The sequence below is a fragment of the Streptopelia decaocto genome, assembly GCF_964273445.1.
Source record: "Streptopelia decaocto genome assembly, chromosome: 14".
Lineage (NCBI taxonomy): Eukaryota > Metazoa > Chordata > Aves > Columbiformes > Columbidae > Streptopelia > Streptopelia decaocto.
In genome coordinates, this window is record NC_138669.1 from 9,570,487 (window position 1) to 9,592,274 (window position 21,788).

General features: G+C 41.9%; 1 protein-coding gene across 5 annotated transcripts in view; it reads right to left on the minus strand.

The window, feature by feature from the left end:
- The window catches only part of PHACTR3 (phosphatase and actin regulator 3), a 100,164-nt gene that overhangs the window by 30,594 nt on the left and 47,782 nt on the right, over positions 1-21,788 (minus strand). For all 5 annotated transcript variants that reach the window (XM_082065434.1, XM_082065436.1, XM_082065435.1 and 2 more), the window contains exons 2-7: positions 18,201-18,362; positions 17,223-17,300; positions 12,874-13,056; positions 9,119-9,322; positions 4,988-5,249; positions 3,743-3,990 (exon numbers count right to left, since the gene is read on the minus strand). In XM_082065434.1, the coding sequence (XP_081921560.1) occupies positions 3,743-3,990; positions 4,988-5,249; positions 9,119-9,322; positions 12,874-13,056; positions 17,223-17,300; positions 18,201-18,362 (1,137 nt within the window). The remainder of the gene's footprint in view (positions 1-3,742; positions 3,991-4,987; positions 5,250-9,118; positions 9,323-12,873; positions 13,057-17,222; positions 17,301-18,200; positions 18,363-21,788) is intronic.

Below are 21,788 nucleotides of genomic sequence, written 5' to 3' on the forward strand. Positions count from 1 at the left end.
ATTTTTGTTTGGTATTTGAGATAGGATTCAAGTCTATTTTTAAAAGGATGCTCTGGAAGTTAGCAACATGCTAAATCCTAAATATATTCTCATTCCCAAATATTGCAGTTTTATTTGCTAGGGATCTGTGGCCCTACGTTGTCATTGTTGCTATTGATCTTGAATTTCTTTATGTGGAGAGGAGTCTGTACCACATCCACACATACATGTTGGAAGACTGGGGCAGAGAACAGTTATGGTCTCACTTTGTAAGCAGGGACAAGTCTCTTGATAGTTGTAGTGATTGAAAATTAAACTTTTCAGAAACCATAATCAGCTCAAAATCCCGCTTAGTGTCTATAAGTTGTGGCCTTGTTTAGCACCTTCCTCCTAATACTTTCAAAGTCTGTTGTAAAGTTAAGTTACACTACACAGCCCTCTGAAGCAGTATGTGTTTAACAGATGGGTAAAGAAGTTAAATGATTTGGCTGCTGCTGCATAGAGCCTTCTGCTAACTGGATATAAGACTCCACCAGAAACATTTGGCTCACAAAGTCAATGGGAGCCTGTCAGGGTTTTTCAAGCCTCCAGCTCACTGAGAGTGGGTGCAGAGTGGGTGTTTGCTGGGCTCGATCCGCACAGCACGGGAACCAACAGAGTTCCCTCTGGAAATAATCTGAAGCACGTTTGGAGCTGGCAAACTCCCGGGTACCCCTGAACATGTTCTCATTTTCACCTGGAGATTTTAAACGGGCGGTAAGAGGCATTTGGTCACGTCAGGAGATTGCTGCAGAGAGACTGCCCATGCACACGAAGCCCAGTGTCTGCAGAATGTGACAGCTATAAAACTACTCGCAGTACCATGCTATACCTGTTCTTTGGATTGTGGGAAGACAATCGCTAGAATCATAGCGATTATTTGCTCAGATGAGGTCAGGGCTCATTTTCTGCTATCGCCAGTTGAAACCAACACTCTGCACATGCAAGACTAGACCTTCTCACAAGCAGTCAGGCTTTGAAGCTGATGTGTGTGATATTGGCTTAAGCTAGCTCAGTGTATGCCTTAGAGGCTTGTATTTCAAAGTGAGATGGAAAAATGCAATATTTTGCTTGAAAAAAAAAGCTGCTGTTCATGGCCTAGACTACTACTGCTCTGCTGCACACTTAAGTCATCTACTTTGTGAAATAAAAGACACAAATCATATCTGAAAAATCTCAACTTTAACCCAAATCCTGCTGTTGTATTCGAGGAGTGGAGAGCATATAACCCACTCAGGATAAGCTCTGCTCACTTCATCCAGATGTCTGGATTTCTAAAGGCTTATGCTATAGCCACTCCCATGGTCCATATGTACTGTTCACTGATTAATCTTTAGGATATTTCACCAAATAAAAATGCCAGAGATCTGGATTAAACTGATCTGCTTGTCTAAGGAGCCGTTCCCCGTGCCTGACCAACTGGGTTATTTCCTGAAAAATAAAACCTGCACAACAAAGTGAAAAGAGGGAGATGGTGTTACCCCATTCAGGAAGATAAGCCGGGAAACATTGTGTGATTCATCTGGTTTCATCTTGACTGGCCCACTGATGGCCAGTTCTGTTACTCCACCTCCTGCAGAAACTCATATCTGATGTTTCAGAATTAATAAATAAATTAAACAAAACTAGATTAAAAAGAGGAAATAAACTCCCAAACTAGTTTTCCCTATATCAATTCTAGTACCCCAAGGCACATTCCTTTCTGATGGCTATCTCAGTGGAAAGTGAACCTGCAAACACCCTTATTTCAGTATTTTCTTCTTAAGGGTTATTTTTCCTGGTCCATAAGGCATGTTCAACACCAGTATGCCCCACGACCAAGCTGTCTCAGGCAGGATCTTGGCTCTGGCTTGTTTAATGATTTATGACAGCTCAGCTAGGTCCATAATAAATGCTTTGAAAATTCACACCCTCTTCATGCTTGGTCTGCAGGTTCCTGACAAAAGTTCCTGTTTAAATTCAGTTGAATTGTGACATTTAATTTCCTATATGTTTACTGTTCTTTCTATCAAGCAAAAGGCAAACTCTTATGCATGCTGATGTAAAAGACCTTGCTTGCACTAGTAGTTATCAGTTGCAGGCTACATGCTAGTTACATTATTTTTTAAACTTGTGTACAAATTTACTGTCTTGCCTTGTGTTTCTTGAGGTTTCAAAGTATGATTTATTGAGTAGGGTGCTAATGGGAAGGTAAGGTACAATTCCTTGCTTTTTCCAGAGTTATCTGTGACCTGTATGGATCTCTCTAAGCACAGGGCTGTTGCACTGATGCACTGTTCTGCATCACAGTGGCAATGGCAAAACTGGTGACATACTAAGCAGTCCACTAATTGTAAAGCAACTTTGGATTCATGGATAGTTTTACCTACTGATTTGCAAACCAGCCCAGATATTTTAAACTAGAAAGAGTCTGGAGCTTTTCAGGGAAATATTTTGGTGCCATCCCTGTCACTACTGCATCTCTCACTCCTCTCTGAAATGCACATGGGTGCATTTGGATGAATGCTGGCACAAGCAGTGCCACCCAGTGTCAAGACCAGAAATGCCTTGTGTCTTGGCTTGCAGTCAGTAAACGGGCCCCGCTATCATGTCCCCAAAGCTGCTTTCTCCTCAGGGCTGAGGTTATACCGCCCCACACCAGGACCTCTGAGGTTTAAGTGGCTATGCTCCCCAGCTTGCCATGTACCCATCCATGGCAGCCTCCTTAGACATCAAACAGCTGAAACTTTGCATGGCCTGGGTTTTTGCTGTACCCTTAAAATGTGCCTGAATTTGAACACTGGCAGACCAAGCACCAGGCTTGTACAAGAAATTAGGTCTTTTGTAATGCATATTACAAAGGCAGTTTGCAGTGATCTTCAGCCATTTCAAACAAAATGATCTTAAAGCTCATGTCTTATGATCACTTGGGTAACTTCTAAGGGTGTATGGAATACAGTTCTCAGTGCGGAAGCTGAAGTTTAGGTATGAGAACACTCAAATGCCAAAGAGTGAGACAGAATAATTATGAGGAGGAAGCCTGCATAGCTACAAAGAAAGAAGTGAGTGAAACTTCTTCCTGAAAATAATTTTTGTTGAAGTTGGGAAGGGTTTTGCATGGAAAAAGGAGTTGTTTTCATATCTGGGACCTCTTTATCAAATGATAAATGATCTTCATTTGCTCTCTTTGCCCTCAGGGTACATCTGCAGTTAAATACTAATCTGTATATAATCACCGCACTAACTGATTTCATAGCAAACCTTTGAGTTTTCAGCCTGTCAGATAAGGACCTGTCTACACTCTTCCTAGATTCATTGGTCTCTTCCCCTTTTCATTGTACCATCACTGCACTGGAATCCTTTGGGATCCTTCCAAAACACGCACAGCATGGCACCAGGTATAGAGAAAGCTTTGCCTACTGACAGCGGGTTGTGTCTGCAAGTGCTGCTGTTCATATATAGTGGTGCAAGGGGTACATAAGTAACTGGGAGGGTAAAGCATCCTGATACATCAGCTTATCAATGTAATACTAAATGTCACCTCAGTATGCAGTGCCTACCAACACAAACATGATCACAAGCACTGTGACTCAAATTTAACTTCAGCTTTTCACCAACTTGAAAAAGTTGATGTGACAATAGAGGAATTTATACTGTTCAGTATCTTCTGTTGTGTGCAGCCTTACTTAGTGCATTCTGTTAGGCTATGATAGTATATCTGTATAATATAATTGACTTTCCTTACCAGAAATAATGGAGTCATTCAGAACTTCCTCATCCTGATAAAAAACAGAGTCTTCCTTGAGCTCTGAGTTCATGATCATGTTTTCTTTGTTCTCATCCGACTCCTTAACAGAGTTCCGCTTATTTTCTGAGTCACTGCTGTAACTCAATGAGTTCTCCTTTTCTTTGTTGCGCTCCATGCTAGATGTTCTTGATGGACGGACATCCACTCTTTTTTTTGGAGAGCCTTTGCTTTCTCTTCCATGGAAGCTGTGGGTGGAAGGTACACAGCCCAGTTTTTACAAAAGACTGTTTTATTGCCATGGTAGGAACATATCATTATATGAGAATGAGCAGAATGTCCTGTAGCTTCTGAAGGCCAGGGCAGAGAGTTCAACATGGGACAACATGGGATGGCATTCTCAACACTATGTTGAGAATGGCTAATGCAGATCTGCTTTCCTGTCTCTATCATAAAAATAAGGTATGGAAGGGTAGTGACTAATGTATTTCTTTGATATATAGCCACATGCTATACTGTACTGATTAAAAAAAACCACACAGCACATCCTTCTAATGTAAAACATACATGGCATGAAATATTACCATTTTGATATTTTATGATCATGACAAAGGTTTAACAAGGCCTGGAAGTGATATCGTATGAATCTATTCCCCATGACAATAGCTGTTACAGAACTGAGAAATGTTACTGTCTTAATTCTGAAGCTCCATGATGGAAAAGGTTATCTCTGTCTTCCTTCCTCTAATACACAGGAGGGCTTATAATGAAAACCAGACAAAGTACCCAATGTACTCCCACACAAGCATTTGTATTAAAAATGCATACCATATATGTTCCTGTAGAAGCCAAGAGATAGATACCAAAATAATAGCTTTTCTCATATGTAGAGTGCTGATATTTAGAGCAGGATTTGGCTTAGCTACTCTAACTTGTCAACTTGTGGGGAGATTTTCTGTTGCAATAGGCCAAGGATTATCAAATTATTCTACCTGTTTGAAAACCTATTTCCACGTCACAGTAGCCTTCATATAAAGGAAGAACACACTTTGAAGCAACTGCCAAATTAAGCGTTTTAACCAGGGATGGATGTTCAAACTAGTAGCATCAAGAGGAAGACAAAGACAAACCCAAGCTGCAAGAGTAGGTAAAATGCTAATAACAGGCTAGGGACATTTACCAAGAAAAATGGTTTAGTGGAATGATTTTCCTCATGCACCCTTATAGCCAAGAGGCTGCAGGTACCTGTCCTGCCGGTGTTTGGTGGCCAGAGCCCTGTGGAGTTCTTCAATGACTCTGCTGGGAGGTAAAGGCAGGTGGACGGCAGCCAGGTGAGGGGAACCGGTTGGTGTTGTTACCTGTCCTCTGACATGGGGATCTGAACTTTTCTGGCCGGAGGGATGGAAGAGGGCAGCTTGTCCTGAGATTTGGGAGGATCCAACAATGACATAGTTCTTCAGAATGGCGGAAGGAGGAGATTTCATGGCTGGGTCATCTACTTCGCTTCCTGCTGTCAAGACACAAGAGGGTAAGAGGTTGTGCAATGCTTCTTATTTTTCTTTTGCAGACAGTCAGCTCTGAAATTAATTTGTTGTGTTGAACAGAGGAAAATGGTGATGTTTTGTTCTTCCTAGGAGGTAACTGCTTAAACTGAGTAGCTGTCTGAATTCAAAAGGCTCATACTACACAGAACCAGATCTTTGATCTAAAATAATAGATGCCTCCTCCATTTCCCCTCTTTCCCACAGTATCAGATACTTCATTTTTTGCAACCCACCAAGGCATTCTTGACTGCCAGTGCTGTCACTCGTAACCACTGATGGCTTGTGCTGCGGTGCCTTTCCAATCCAGCACTTTCTCTGCTGGACTCTGACAGACTGTATTAAAATTTATGCACTGTGGTTCTCAGTCAGGACAAAATGTTCTGGTGTCTACTATCTGCTCCTCTGTGACTGCTGCACAGCTTAGACCTCTGTCTTTCGTATGCCAGTTGAGGAAATGCCAAAACCATTATAAAATGAGGATAATGTTCTCATAACAAAACTTGGCAAATGAAATCCAAATGAAAGATGTAGTATTCAACACTAAGAAGAAAAAAGAAGGGTAAGGCAACCTAATATTTTTTTTTACCCCCCGATTTAGACCTTTTTTATGCCATGTAAGCATTTTATTGGAAATTTAATGTTGATATATACATTTCTGTAGCACCTGAGCCCAAAACATAGTGGACATTTCCTTGGTTGTGTAAATTTTGTAGTTTCATGCTTTTAAGATAACTGGACACCTGTCCTGAAAAAGATGCTGGTAAGTTTTTCTGTTCTGCAGTTTTCTTCCCCCTTCCCTTATATCTCTCTCCCAAACCTCTGGCATATTGCATTGCTTACACCGGTAGCTCAGGTTGTGTGTACAAAGGCAATGAAAGTTCGTCATACACAAGTATTTATTTTCTCTTGTTGCCACCTAGTGTTTTAAACAGGAATTTAAACTGGCACAACTTGTATTCACAGACCATTTTAACTTCTTTTCACTTTTGTGATAAATCCTTCTGTTCATAGCAGAGAAAAAAATCTGGTCAGGCCAGGATTATCCTGAAATACCCATGTAAAAAGAGCTTGGTTCCTATTAGCAGGATAAATTACCAGAAAACTGGGGAGGACAACAGTAGGTTTGAATATAAACCTCAGTTAGTAAATACTTCCTCTCAGACCCAACATCCTGCATAATGGTTACCAACATTGTGCCTTTTCTTAAGTGCACTGCTGGAAATCTGGTGCAACCCTGCAAGGGAAGTGCTGTGAACAGAGCTGGGCAGCTGGGGGCTGGAGGGCAGGATTGCTGAGGACGGCAGCAAAAGCACAAGTGGGAAGAAAGGCTCCTGTAGCCATAACCAAAATCAAACATCAGAAATTTGAGGGTGACAACACTAAACCTGGGTTCTTTTTCACATTTGTGGGGTGAGGAGGTGAATATCCTTCAATGAGGAGAGTTACACACATTACAATCTTCTCTCTTATTCTAAGAAACGTCTAATTTTCTTCCAACACAGAACCCCAACCAGTGGCCAGAGCAGAGTTTTCATTCATCTCTCTATGCATCCAGGAGACGGGTCAAGCTGCTCCAAAAGTTATTCATACCCTATTTAAATCCAAACTTGTCTGAAAGCACAGGGGCACACCTGCAAGTGTCTATGTGCTCAACGTGCAACGTCTTGGTAATGAGACACCTTCCCAGCCTGGAGCTCCTCCTGTGCTGATTGGGATGGTTGCTGCAGCCACAGGACAACCAACCTCTGCCTAACAAAGATGTTCTTTTCAGCACTCGGGGGGATTTTGAATATGTGCTACTATGGAGATGCACAGAGGACATTTATGATCAGTCATTGCCCACTGAATCATGGCCTGAGGGGATGAAAAAAAATACCTCTTACATCACTTTATGCCACTGCACAGTGGGAGAGGGTGTCCATGTTTTCTCAGAGCAAGAACCCCAGGTTCAGCTCAGGAAGGGAAGAGATTTTGTTTTATCTTTATACCTCCTTGTTCTTGGAACAGGTCAAGGGCCAATTTTGTCCTTACTGCAGCTTGAGCCAATATTGAGGGTTGAGAGTTTCTTTAGATCACACCTTATTTGTCCTGATGACAGCTGTTCGGTGAATAATCTTGCAAAGTGACATCTTGGCACCTTGCCCTGTTCCTCCTCTCGCTGTGATTAATTGGCACTTGGCTTATCCCTCACTACTCTGCTGGCGACATCTCTAACATTGTTAAGGGGGAAAAAACTAAACACAAAAGTGCCTTTCAAACTCTCCATCTTCCTTTTCTTTCATAATTGCTCTTTGTTTCTGTCTCCCTCTACATTTGTATTCCCTTTCCCTCATTGACAGTATTTGTTTAGTCTTAACTTACCACTGCCTCCACATTCACACAAAAATAAACAAAAGTATCACTATTGAAAAACGGTTTATAGTTATTGGAGTCACTGAGAAAACAAAGAGTTGTTCTTTGTGGAAAATTTAGATGAGAGTGAAATACCAAAACTCAGAATATCTTAGATGTTAGAGGAAATACTTTGGTTAGGCGGCAAAATATCTGGACTCAAAATGCTGTGAAGTGGCTGGTGGAGCTGTAACTTCATTATCCTCTGATTCTATGATTTCCAAACAGCCTACATCCCACAATGAGCACAGCCTTAGTATCAGTTGAGCAAAGTCAAAAAGGGAGTCCTGGTTGTGCCTGTTCGTGCTGCAAGATCGGAGCGGCAGGATAGAGCCCGTAGCACAGAATGTTGCAGCAATCTGAACAGCAGCTCCCAAGGGGCGTTATGATACCATTTTGAACCCAGCTCCCACTTTAAGGTCTTACAGCTTTTAAGCATGGACAAAATATGGATATTTTCGATGGGAAAGAAAAAAATACTTGTAATTTTCCTCAGAAAGTCTGGAAACCCCAATATTTTGTATGACACTCAGTGGTCAGATCACAATGCCCATCTGGTACTTTGTTTCCTGGTGACTTTGAAAATCCTGTTCTTTGTGCCAGGAGATGAGTGTGGATGTAAATCAGGGCTGAGATAACGGTTGTCACTTACAAGTCTAAATATCCAACAGGTCTGACATTTGGATGTCAGGACTTAATTCTAATTTGCAATAAGGCCCCTTTAACTGCTTTTACCATATGTAGGGGCCCTAAAATTGGAGCGAACTAAAATCATATTCACTTTAACACCCTTTCTGCAGCCAGAATGTTGGAAAATGTAACAACATTGGCAAAACCTTAGAAAATCAGGCCCAGAGAAATTGCTCTTGAAACATTCAATGAAGTCTGGCAGGGAGGACTGCTTTGTGAGAGCCAGGTGTCTCACTTACGCGTGTTCTGTGTAACAAGACCAGATTTCATAGCTCTGGTGTAGACCTGCCCTAGAGAGCAAATGCTTCAGACAGAAACTTCTACAGAACCTATTGACTTGAACTTGATTTTGGCTGTTGTACTGATCTCCAGCAAGAGTCTAGGTAATGAAAACATTTAAGTCTTGCCTGTGTTTTACGGCATATCGATATGAGCATCTAATTCAGTAGATGTTTGCAGTTGGTTTTATTTGTTTTACTTGTGTTTAGTGCAATAGACTCACAACAAATAATCCCCTGAGAGATCCAGATAATGGTGTGAAGTACAAAGATCAGCTCGTTGTTATCAGGCAACCAGGCTCAGTTTGTGGAAATCATTAGCATTCTGTTCCCTCAATGTAACTAGCCTGATTCACAGCAGTTTACAGGAGTAGGCTTAAAAAATGATGTAAGGAAAACAATTTTATACTGTGCTGTGTAGACAAGCAACACATAAAAGATGGGAAAGTCTTTACCGGCTGGTAGTGACTGACCTGTTAAGCTCTTTGTGATTTTGGAGATTGCCTTAGGAGGTGGAGCTGGGAGCAATGGGGGGCTGGGAAGCTGTGCTGGGTTTCCTTCTGCCTGTTTCTGGGGGGAATCTGTGGATTCAGATGCAAGTAAGGCTTGTGGACCATCTTCAGATGCTGGCAGGCTGGCATCTTCTAATTCTTCCGTGGGTGCTGAAGGTTTCTTGGCTAGTAGGAAGATAAATAAAATTAACGGAACATGAAGTTAATAATCATGATTGGCCAGGGGACAATGCCAGGAACATTCAGAAACGCAGAACACACAGCAGACAGCTAGAAGCACTTTGTTTCTGTAATGGAAATAACTATTGTGTGAAATAGCCAACCAGCCAAGACAGGTAAAGAATAAAATGCATGAGGATATTGAAGAAATGTTACTTTTGATGTTCCTGAGAAAACTGCTGAGCTTCCCTTACTTCCCTAAAGCCTATTTCCCTTTCCAGTTTTTCTTGTTGTTGTTTTTTGGTTGGTTGGTTTTCTAATAATGAAGCCAGCATGGCAAAGCAACTTTTGAGAACTGCAATGAATTTTCTTACAGTGTGGAGCTGCAGTGGCACAGTTACAGAGCGAATACTCCTCTGTGCTAGGAACACACAGTCAAAGGAAAAAAAGCATCAAACCGGTAACATTACACGAAAGCTGACTTTCCAGTCGTTTGTTCTACATGTTTATTTTCACAATTTAATTTTTATCTTATTTAATACATTACTTCAACTTGCATCCAAAGTCTTCTCTTCCTATACCTGACTCCAGAACTGTTGAGCCTTTCCTAAAGTTGAAGTGATAGCCAAGAAAAGCCTGCCATACAAGGATTTACCATTGGATCCAAGCAGCTACTGGGGAACAGAAAATCAGTGAAACACTTAAGAAAAACTTCAGTCACCAAAGCCTTAGTTTGAGATGGTGACGCAGTGCTCATTTCAGGATTATCTCCTGAAAGACAGCAAAAGCACTTAGCTGTTCAAGTTAGTGCAGGCTGAATCGCTGAGCAGTTCATCAAATTACCCTGGCTGTGATGAGGGCATACGAGAACAGATCCAGAAAGGCATGAAGCTGGAGCAGGACAGAGTTGGAATTTCAGTGATGAAGTCCAAAATTAACATCCTTGAATTCTACTCAGGTACCAGCTGATTCTGGCAGTGCTTAAATTCGCACATCGCCTCGCTGTTCGACTTTCACACTGATCAATGTCCTGATCTCTGCCTTGGGATCCATGGGGACCCAGGGAGAGGCTGGAGCCTGACTCTGATCCAGAACGCCAGCCACAGCCAGGCTCTCTCCAAACTGCATTCCCAGGCACTGCAGACTCAGTAGTAGCCATTGAGGGTTATTTTTCCTACCCTGGCAGGCAAAGTGCTCATCTAAATGGGAACATCATTGTTTAAGTCTCTCCTCAGCATGAGAGAGGTCCAGAGTTCTTGGGCTGGATAAATGGCAAATCCCACTACTTTTAGCATCCTGGATTGTCCGAACAAAATATCTTTCCCTTCAAAACTTTATAGGGCATCCCCTAAAAATTCAGAGTAGGTGATACCCACAGCTACCACATCACAAATCTTTTATGTCTTGTTTGGAATACAAACTCTCTGTATTAATGGACATGCAGCATCCTCCTGTTCAGAGTGCACAGGGAGGCACCAGAGCACTTAGGCAGTTGGAAACAATAGCATTGGCAAGATAATAGCATTTAATTTGTTGACAAACAGATTAATGAGTATGCCTAGAAGAGGAAGAATGAGTATTAGTGGTCCAAAAAAGACAGGAAAGTAGAATAAATATGCATTGTTAACAGGAATTCTTGTGAAATTGGGCTGGATAGGAAAGCTGCCGTATATCGATAGTTGTCTGAATTATAGAAGGAAATAATTTTCTTTTAAATATAATTCTAGGGAAATGCTTTGATCCAGGCTGGTATTACTTTGTATTTTTGCACCTACTGCACAGAAGACAAAATGCGGAATAGAGGAAGAGAAAAATTAAGTCACTAATGGGTTACGTTACATAAAGGTCAAGAGCTCCAGTAGATGTTAGTAGCTTGATGAGAAAATTAGTCAGATTTGAGGGCATTCCCCTGAGCAGAGCAACTTCAGTAACTTCACTGAAACCAGCAGACCTCCCTGTGACATGAAGTGCCATGGTGGGACCTTTTCTATGGAGAAGGTGAATCTGAAACACACTCGGCCTCAGTCAAACAGATCATTTTGTTTCTGAGCTCCATCCTGTTCCACAAGTGGTATCACAGAACCAAACTAGCCTTGTGCACTGTTCACTGAAGAATGCTTTCTGCTGGTTGTGGCTTTTTGTTATTAGTGGTTTTGTTTGGTTCTGTTTGGTTAGTTTTTTGTCTTGTTGTGGTGGTTGTTTCTGGTAACAACAGCACATGTTTGACTGGATCTGAAGACAGACCTGAGTCCTGAGTACACAAACCTATCAGCAGATGTCATACTGCAGAGTGAATATTATGCTGCTGAAAATACTCCAAGTGCTCAGCACAAGACTCTTTGCCAGAGTAGCTAATTATTCATGGAGTGCCACTTGTCAAACTCCATCTCACTACTAGGTGGAAATCCTCCCCTTGGGACTGCTCCCAGGCCCACTGGCTTGGTTAGGTGGGAAAAACTGCCTTCTGTCTGCCCAGGCTGTTCTTTTTCTGTGTATTAACCAAACATAACGTCTACCAGTATTTCTTTTTTTCCCTCTTCTTCCCTTCTCTGGCCTTCACCCTGCATATAATGGGCCAGAAGAGCAATATTATATAAAAACAAAACAGCAAAAGTGAACAAAATTGCATTAGTCATGGCAATGAAAAGGACAGGAGGAAAAGTGGGAAAAGATAAGCTGAAGAAATGGAAAATACTTCAGAGAATGATTTCCATGCTGACCTGCTGAAGCAGGTTGAGGGCACAAGCAGACAGCTCAGCAAATCACCACAGGCAGGGGTGGCCTTGGTGACAGTGGCCAGGGGCTGGGAGCCCAGGGAAAGCAGGGCATGAATGTATGGGATGGAGAACAAAAGGCAACCAGGGCAGATGGAGAAGGTGTGAAGATTGACCGGAGGGCAGGAAGTTCTGTAATCGCCACATGGCACTCCTCACAAACTAGGATAAAGCATTATCTCTGCAGCTTTGCATTTCTTGGTTGTCAGGGAGTGAATGGAAACCCTCCAGCTGCTCAGTTGTGCCTGGCTGCTCTGGTCCCAAGGAACTGCTGTCACGGATAGGCTCTGTTGGAGCACAGTTGCGTGAAAGGAGCTCGGGTTAGCTTATCTGTGCTCCTGGTATTGAACTGCACTTGTATTTGCAGCATGTTGTAGACAGGGTGATGATATGGACAGTGTAGGCTGTGTATTGACATTGTTCTCCTGAGCCAGGACAAACAATTTCAGGTTTGGCACAGAAGTTTAACAAATGTTTGAAGAGGAGCTCTTTTCGTCTTCACAGCAGTCACTGTTAATACAAATGGGGCACTATGCCAAGACTGGATTGTCTCGTAATCCAGCTAATCCCATTATGTCAAGCTTTGTGTGGTCCCTCAGTTTGGTAGCAGTCTCAAAAATCACTGTTTTTAAGTACCGGTTGCTAACCTAGTATGGGCTGAGCTGAACAAGGTGCTCTGGCTCTTCAATGCACTGACATATTTGACTCCTCATAAAGCACCTTAGCAGAAATATTTTTTGAATGTTTTATATGGGTTTTTTTAAAACATTTTATATACAATACCTGCATCTTCTTTCAGCTCGTCCAAATGCAGCTCCTCACCAAGCGAGGTCACATTCGTTGTGGCTGCTACTGTACTCTCTTGCTGCACCTCTTCTGAGGCAAGTGCCTGGCACACAGGAGCTGGAGGGTCACTCTGCGTTGCTCTTGTGGCATCGTCACCAGTGTAGCCTTTGCCTTCGGTATCTAAAACACCAAATCATTTAATCTTAGCTAAACCATGAGCAGTGAAAGCCGAAACTCCTCGCTATGCTCTTGAGAAGAGTGAGTCCCAAGCTGCTAGTGGTCAGGGGATTGTGATTTGTCTTAGAGCAGCACGTGATCTCTAACGGTGTCGAGCATCTGTAATGCAAGACTTGTGGAGACCAGCCCATCTGGATACTAATATCCACTCAGTTTTCTCAACAGGGCACCTTCCTCTGTGGGCATCCAGCAGTCTGGGCAAATGGCCATTGTGCATGTCCAGGAGCCAGTGCACTCTGCCAGCACCTGCTGTATGGGAGATGAGCGCAAGCCTGGGAAAGCAGAAGTCTCTGGGATGAGGCAATTCCTCACGTGAGCAGAGATCAAGGTGCAGCACGTGCACAGGTCGGTCTGATGTGTCTGAATTGTGTCAGGCTCCATGTACAACACGCCACCCAACTGCCCCAGTAGTAATATCCGAACCTTACCAAAGGCAAGGCTGCTAATATTCCCTCCCGAACTGTAGGTTTTGAGTGCAGTTTTAGTTACTCAGCACTGAAAAGCGTGTCCTGTGTGATTGAGCTGATCAGAAATTCAAATGCCTCTTCATGCAGACCTACATACTGCTCCCTTTGCTTACTCTGAAAGATTTTTGTGCCAGTGATCCCTGCAGCTGTATGCATCTTGATGACTGAAGCTTTTCTAGTATTCTGTTCAGGCAGGAGTCCTTGGAATACAAATTATCCTTTTACTTCATGACTCTTTCAGAATTTACAAGATCAACATCACTGTTGTAAACCAAAGCAATTACTCCCCGCTCTAGCCAGCGTTCCTTGCTGATGGACATGTCTGATGTCCACTTCTGGCCTCCTGACTTGTATTTCTTAGCCCTAGACTCTCCTTTCTGGAAGCTCCTGACAGGGCTATGTTTTCTTGCAATATCATGACAAGTTTCTTGACCATTGATTTAAAATACCTAACATTCACAGCTACCCCTTTTTAATGCTATTTGGACAATCTGCAGAGTAATTTATGGCCATTTTGGATAAGGGTATCAGATTTTGGCCCAGAGATGCTGCAGAAGGGATGCAGTATTTTTGTACGCTGAGCTCACTCAGTCTGCCTCATAATCACGTTTGGTGAAAAGTTACTGTTCTTAAAATAGCCCCTGCAGTAGCACAGTTGCTATGATACAGGGAAGGGGAGGGGGAAAAAGTTCATTGCCTACATTCCAGCTCATTGTGAAGGCAGCCTATACATAATCATCGGTGTATTAACAGCTGCCTGCATTATTTGCCAAGCAGCCCTTTTCTCTTGCTGCTGTAAGTACAGCTACGTCTGATCAGGTTTGTGCTCATAATGGGCAGAAATATTGGGGGAAGCTCCAAAAGTGTTTTCAAGGTAACTCTGTTTTGCACGTTCCTCAGATCCTCAGCAAAGGCAAGCTGCTGACAGCCGTGCCATAGTGAAACTGCAGTCAGAGACAGGAGTTCCTGCAGATCCCCCTGATGGAAAAGTGTAATGACTAATGAAGTAATGACAAGCAGAAGACAGCCCTGTCAGGGAGTGTCTGAGACTCACAACAGTGAGGTTCCTTGTCAGAAATGGTCAGCTCATGCTTAGATCAAAGTGAATGTGCTGCCTTGATTGGCAGTGCGTCCCGGTGTCTTATTTTAGAGATAGTCTGGGGACAGGAGAAAGCACAAACCTTAGATTCACTGGTAAGGAAAGCAGTAGAGAGCCTTGGGTATTGCAAAGTGATCAGAAGTAGAGATGCAATTTAGTTGGGAATGAATCCCACTATATGCCACACCCTGCACCCTGTAACCTCCTACAGGGTGCAAGTTGGTTCCCTGGAGTGAAGCTGTAGTTTGGCTCCAGGGGTTTTTGAGGGGCAGGTTGGCATTTGCCCTGTGTGAGCAGAAGATAGAAGAGGCCCAGGCTGTGCAGCTCGGTCTGCGCAGTGTGTCTGGGCAGCTGCGCTTTGGGGTTGTGTGAGGAGAAGGGGTGACATAACCTGTTAGGATGACTCATCACCAAAGCGAGGACGGTGCAGTTTCACCCTGGGCTGCTCACAGATTGATGCAGATTCTGCGCTAGCTTTGTGGTTTGCTCTGAGCCAAACTGTCCAGTTCAAAATGCTGCTTGACAGATCTTGTGCTACGAAACTGGAGTGTGGCACAGCTATTGTAAATGCATGAAGCAGATTTGGAGATTTCTCAGACTAGAGCTTCATCCCAGTTTGGGCTATTTGTGAAAGTGAACAGGAATTGAGTCTCTAGAAGTGGAGTAAAGCCTGATGAAATAGTGAGATTTTAGGATTTACTGTAGTCTTTTAGCATAGAATGCTGCTTTGACAATTGCAATTTACTGCATAAATGAGGACTTAGCCTTGAAACTGCTGCTACTTCAGCTCAGTCCAAGTAGGGCACTAATCATTTACTGAGAATTATTTGGGTCAGTTCTTTATTCCAGTTAACAAGCTATTTCTTCTAATAATATAACAAAATAACCCTGGAGATTCACAACACTCTCTAAAGAAAAATAACTTGTAGGTGGCTGCAATGTCCTTCAAATGACTGTTTGCCATTCTTTCCTTTCTGGGCATTAGGGTGGTACTGAAAATTTGTCTGATGCTTATAGGAGCTCTAAGCAGTCTGTTTGCAGCTGCCTTTTGAAAAGCACAACTTGTCATCACTCCTCACTGGACTATACATATATTTAGAGTACTTTAATTTCATTAAAATGATCTTGCAAATTAGCATCATCTGTTTTCCTCCCAACCAGTTCTTTGTGTATACAAGAAGTTTATTGATTCATCATTATTATTATTATTACCTTTTAATGTTCTCTACAGAAGTTTCCTTTTACTGTTCTTTTGCAAAGCTCTAGATATGTACATCTTCAAATTCATGGATTATGGGGAACTTCCGCACTCTTAGCAGAAATGGGGTGTCTTTTTCTATCCAATAGTGCTAATATTCTCATAGGACAACTAATTATCTAGAATTATGAGGCACGAAGAGTTCAAGAGACAGGAGTTAAAAATCAGCTTTCTAAAATGTTCCATTTTAGAATAAGCTGATGGTTTAATAGATTATTTTTTAAACTTAAACATAAAACTAGTATTAAAATATCTAATAAAATAATATGAACATTGTTTTACTGCAATAAAAAAAAATCCTGTTTAAAATGCTCTTTTTCTGACTTTTCGGTTGCTCGGTTGCACACCAGCATAGCATCACTGAGTGTTGTCCCACAGGCTATTTATAGGCATGGCATTTGTTTTATACAAAGAAACTCAATTATTAGTTTCAAATAACATAATTTCTATCTATCAGATCAATCAGTCTCAAAATGCCAATCTTTCTTCATGACTGTATGTTCTGCTGTCAAGTTTTCAAACATAAAGATGGATTGTTTTTTTCTTTTTTTTTTTTAATCTCTGTTTAGGTGGAAATGGCACTTGGGATATTGTCCATAATATTGGGAACTCACTTGATCTCACACGATAGTCATCCAGATCTCAGTCTCCCTTGAGCATCTGTCAGGGCTTTGGAGATATACAGACCCACAGTCCTCTGTGTATGTTTCTGACACTTTATCATCTTTCATTCAATTACTTCTGTTGAACCTGGTTTGTACTCAGGAAAGCTTTGAAATGACACTATCAGATGCTTCACTTTTCCATGTGAATGAAAAGCAGGCAGAATGCTAATACATTTTGTCAGAAACTTGGTTTACCGGAAAGACAGCTGAAAACATCAGATTAGTATCATTTTGTGAAATTTGAATTCATGGATTGTACATTTTAGCTGAATGCATTTGTAAGTTTCAGTTTATATTTACACCAGCTTTAACTGGCTGCCTTGGCAGTAGGATTTAGCTGGGTTTAGAGCAATTGCATAAAACATACGTACCAGCTCAGGTCTGCACCATGTATAAATCAGGCGAAGATGAAGCTGCATTCAAGTTGGCAAAACATCAAAAATTAAACTGCATGGATTGATTGCAGCAGGGAGGAATTTGTAGAAAGATGTGCTTAATTCAGATATTGAATTTTCCTGTTTGGATTTATTTGTTTGTTAGGTTTCTTCTTTCGCAATTCTGTGTTTCCTAATGTCCTGAAAAAGACTTTGATTAAAAAAAGATGAAGAATTTTTACTTACCTTGTTCCATCATCTCCAGAAGACCTTTCTTAATGAGTTCATCCCGACCTTGCCGTGCTGTCATCTTCTTCTCCAGCACTGCATGAAGTAGTAGCATAACACAGCACCAGTTAACAACAGAGTATTCATATAATGGCTTGAGAAAGATGCAGTGTGGAAATTCCCTCTAGTCTCAACTACTGTGTGCTTGGAAAGAACTGTAAGGATTTTGTTTTGGGGAGCATGGACTGGTAAGCATGTTTCTGCCTTTTCCTTCATTAAAACAGCTGTAAAACCACACACGTGTAGAACTGAGATTTTATGATCTAACCTACTGTCTGATCACACTGGCTGCAGAGTAACTGGTATATTGGAGCCTTCATGCTGTTTAATACAGCACGTTGGAGCTGCCTCAGGAAGCAGCATCCTTTACTGTGACACTCCATGGGATATCGAGGCAAGCGGAGGGAATTGCACCATCCTGTCTTAGGAAAAGAAAACCGAGTTGGTCTCCTACTGATCTCCTGGGACATCCCTGGAGACCAGTGAGAGCAGATTGTGTGTTCACTGGGCTCCTTCACTGCACAGACAGCTGCTTGAGGGAAGGCATTTCAGTGACAGAACTCCCCCCTGTCACTTTTCATAATGTTGCTATGACCTATATGATCTTCACCCCAAATAAAAGGGGTGATGATACTTGGGGCCATAAATGTTAAATGTAGACTATTTTGGAGAAGGGACAGCCTGTGAAAAGCAGTCTGTGTTGAAGCTTGTGCTTCACTTTCGTATTTTGACCTTTTCTTCTAAATTTAATGTATTGTATTATATAGGAAAGCAGCCTTTATGGGCTCTTTCTAGCCTTAAACATTATAAATCTGTAACATGCTGAAATCTCTGAATTAGGTTAGATCAGTTCACCATTAACACTTCCTATTTAAGCAAATTTCCTTCAAGATAAGCTTTGCTTTGTGCAGCATCACTCTCTTGTTCTCATCCTACCTGCAGAAGTCTGCTTTAGCTTCTCGTTTTTCTTTTTCCGCCACTTCCATGGCTTGAAGATCCTGCCCAGTGTTGCCAGTTTGCTGTTCCTCCTCACTGGTGGAGTTCGAATCCCTGAGACCAAGTAGTCAGAATGCATTGCAGGGGACTGCTCCATCTCATCTGGGAGTAGAAGAGAGGAAAGGCAGGTGTTAGACAAAAAGCTTCAGCATGGACTTAAAAAGGGGAGGCTAATGAGCATTCAGTCTAGTCACCGAGATAGGCAGTGCGAGACTTTGAAAGAAAATCTCTGCATTGCTGGAGCTGGAGGCCGGGCTGAGAGCCACCAGCCAGAGAATCCTTCAACCTCCCTGTGCCAGCCCGGTGCTTCCTACCAGCTGCTCTCCTGACTCTGATCTCACACAGCACCTGTCTGGATGTGAAATATTTCAGTATCTTCACTCCCACCTTCCCGCATGGATTCATCAGGGCTATTAGGACCATACAAAGAGGGATGTGCTGAATTTGTACAGCCTATGCTTTATCCTATAGCTTTCCTACCTTTGTCCATGGCTGGTACTCACCAAGGCAATGGTGTCACCCTCCCTCCCAAGGGCTGTGTGGAACTTCTGAAACATGGAGAGCTGAGAGCTCCCAGTAACTTTAGTAGGTGCAGTAGAAATATAACACATCCGTAAATCAGGCCCATGTGGCCTCCAGTTAATCACATAAATGTAATATTCATTTAGAAAAATTTAGACCTTCATGAAAAGCTGAGAGGAAGTGTAAGAAAGCTCAGGTCCCTTCTGAATTCCCAGCTTCCATTTCTGTTGTCATGCCACAGGATATTGCTGCCTTTTAAATGAACTCTTTTCACATAAGCTAACGCAGAACACACTGACTTCTGTGAGCTAATGCAAATCATTTATATAAGAATAGTTTGTTTGATATGTGCTACGTAAGTAAAATCGTAGAACTATTGTGCAAATGTATTCCTTGAGGAAGTTAAAAGGAAAATTATTTCCCTTTTGTCCAGCCAAGCCACAGGAATTCGGAGATAATGCTTCAACTGGAAAAGCAATTTAGGTATTTTTAATATTTTGTCTTGAAAATATGCTGCAAGTTTTGCTTAGAGACAAGTCTTGCAGGAAACAATACAAACTGACTATTCACAGTTGCGTGCTAGCCAGTACCATGGAAGTAGCACGGTTCTATAAATGGGATTATTGATGGCTTTACTGAGCTTTGTATTTGAGCACCAATACAGGGACTGTTAAAAGAGAAAGTGCCATCAGTCATCAGACACGTTACAAGAATATAATCTGAATGACAATTTGTATTTTTTTTTTTTCAACAGTCAGTTATAATTTAAATGGGCAATGTGGAGCTATGAACATATGCACATTTCCAAGTAATTTCTCTCTGGAACAAGAACATTTGTCATAAATTGTTTTATGACTGCAAGATAAAAACTATACAGCATCTTCTAGGCTTTGTTTTTAAGTTAACAGGGTGAAAATGCTTAAATCACAGCATGGAGGTGGGTATTTCCAGGTAAACAGGAAACAATTTTGGAAGATTATTAAACACAGCAGGGGAATGAACACATTCCTCCTCTTCCATTTAATTTTGAAAATACTGGTAATAGAGATGAATCATTCAGTACAGACAAATGAAAAACTTGGCCATGTGAACTGTCAGGGCAGAGAAAAGTCTGTAACAATTCCCACCCCCCCCCCCCATTGCTCATGCGCAGTGAATTTCTCTTTCTGTATGCTGAAATTAAAGCATCTTCTGTCTCATTCCACAGAGTTTATCTTGGGGTTTAATTTAGAAAATATTTAAAATGTACTAAGAATATATATTTGCCTTTGAAAGTATGGTGTCTATCACCAAGGTGGTATTTATGATCTACAATTTGGAGGTCAATATGAAGCTGAGAGCAGAAAGTAGCAATGAGTCTCACACAGGAGGAGGGCAGAAGCCTACAGACCACAGCTGGAGTGCCAAGATATCATGCTCCTTTCCTAATTGCATATTCAAAACTGAGAAGTATTGCAGAAAAAAAAAAAAAGCTTTGAAGAAGTAGAGCTGCTCTTGATTACAGAGATGGCAGTGAGAATGGAAAATGGCAGAGTAGATCTGCTATTAATTTGCCATTATGATTACTTTTAAGCTGTAATAGAACCCTCAGAAAATAGCATTTGGCCGTTTCTTGTGACATCTCTTGAGTGGGAATGGAAATGTTCACAAAATTAGCTCAACTCAAAAGCGCTGTAGAACAGACTGTAAATCAGCCCTCTGTCCCTGGAAGCTGCAGTGGAGCAGGACAGCCCAGCTCAGCCCTGCTCCTTGCCCGTGACACTGCACTGCTGCTCAAACAGCTGCCATCCCAGGAATTTCTCAAGCATGTAAGTGAAAATTAAATAAGAAGCTGATTTAAAGTAGTACCTTGGCAAGTTAGCGATCCTACTGCATTTCATTTAGGATGTAGGTGTCTTCAAAGTGGTTTAGGCACCATCCACATGTTTTGTTTAACACTAGCAGAGATCATTTTACCTTTTTTTTTTTTTGCCAGGTAGCAGGGGTGTAGACAGAACCAGGAAGGCATTCAAACCCAAACCTGTATGTCTTTGGCAATGTTTATTATCCCAGATATTCCCCTAAGGAAGGGAGAGGGGAAGTGATCAGTGCTTCTGTAGCTTCTACCAACCCTGTCAGCTGGGTTTCTTCCATCCCCTTCTGTTGTTTTGGTTGTGGAAATGTAAGGATTTTATGCCTTAAACTTTGGTTACAAATGAAATAGAGATAGAAATCAAATATCAAGGAGTAGTAGTTTAATGTTTCAGTGGAGATTTTCGTGGGCTTTTTAACTTTATTATTGTTTCTCATATAGTACAGACAGTTCTTAAGCGAATGGTTTCATCACCTGGCACATTCTCACCATATGCAGCTCCTACACCACGCATTTGGAGAGATGGACACAAATAAAAATAGAGACACAGTAAGACAGATGTCCTGAAGTCATAAATAACAAGGAAATGGTCTTACTGGCAATAAGAATTACAAGAAAGCCCTTGGAGCGCCTCATTTCCAGTCAGTTCATTTTTTCTTGGATGTGGGTTGGCTGCTTGGGAGATAAGAAGTTGACAGCACAAAAAGCAGTTCCCACGTACAGCAATGAATACTGAAGGAGAAGGCGCGCCGAAATATCAGCCAGCTCCTGCAGCCAACAAGCTGCCAAGACTTGCCAACCCTCCAACCACTCTGTGAAATATTCAGCACATTTTTTTAATCTGCAGTCAATATTTTAATTATGCTAACTGTTCTGTGGAATAACGTGGTTATTTCTCCCAGAGCCTGATAGCTTGAGGCCAGGCCATGCAATTACATAGAGGATGTCTGCAAAATATAAACAGCCAAGAGCCAAATCAAGACTCTTGAAATCAACAGGGAGAAATGAGCAGCAGCTTAACTAACTACGTAATGTGGAAGGATGAGGGATGGTTGTTATACAGGGTCAAGTGAGCACAAGCTTCACCCACAGCACCCTAACCCTACCCAGAGAGGCCAGTCTCTGCTTGCCATCGCTTCAGAGACAGACCAATT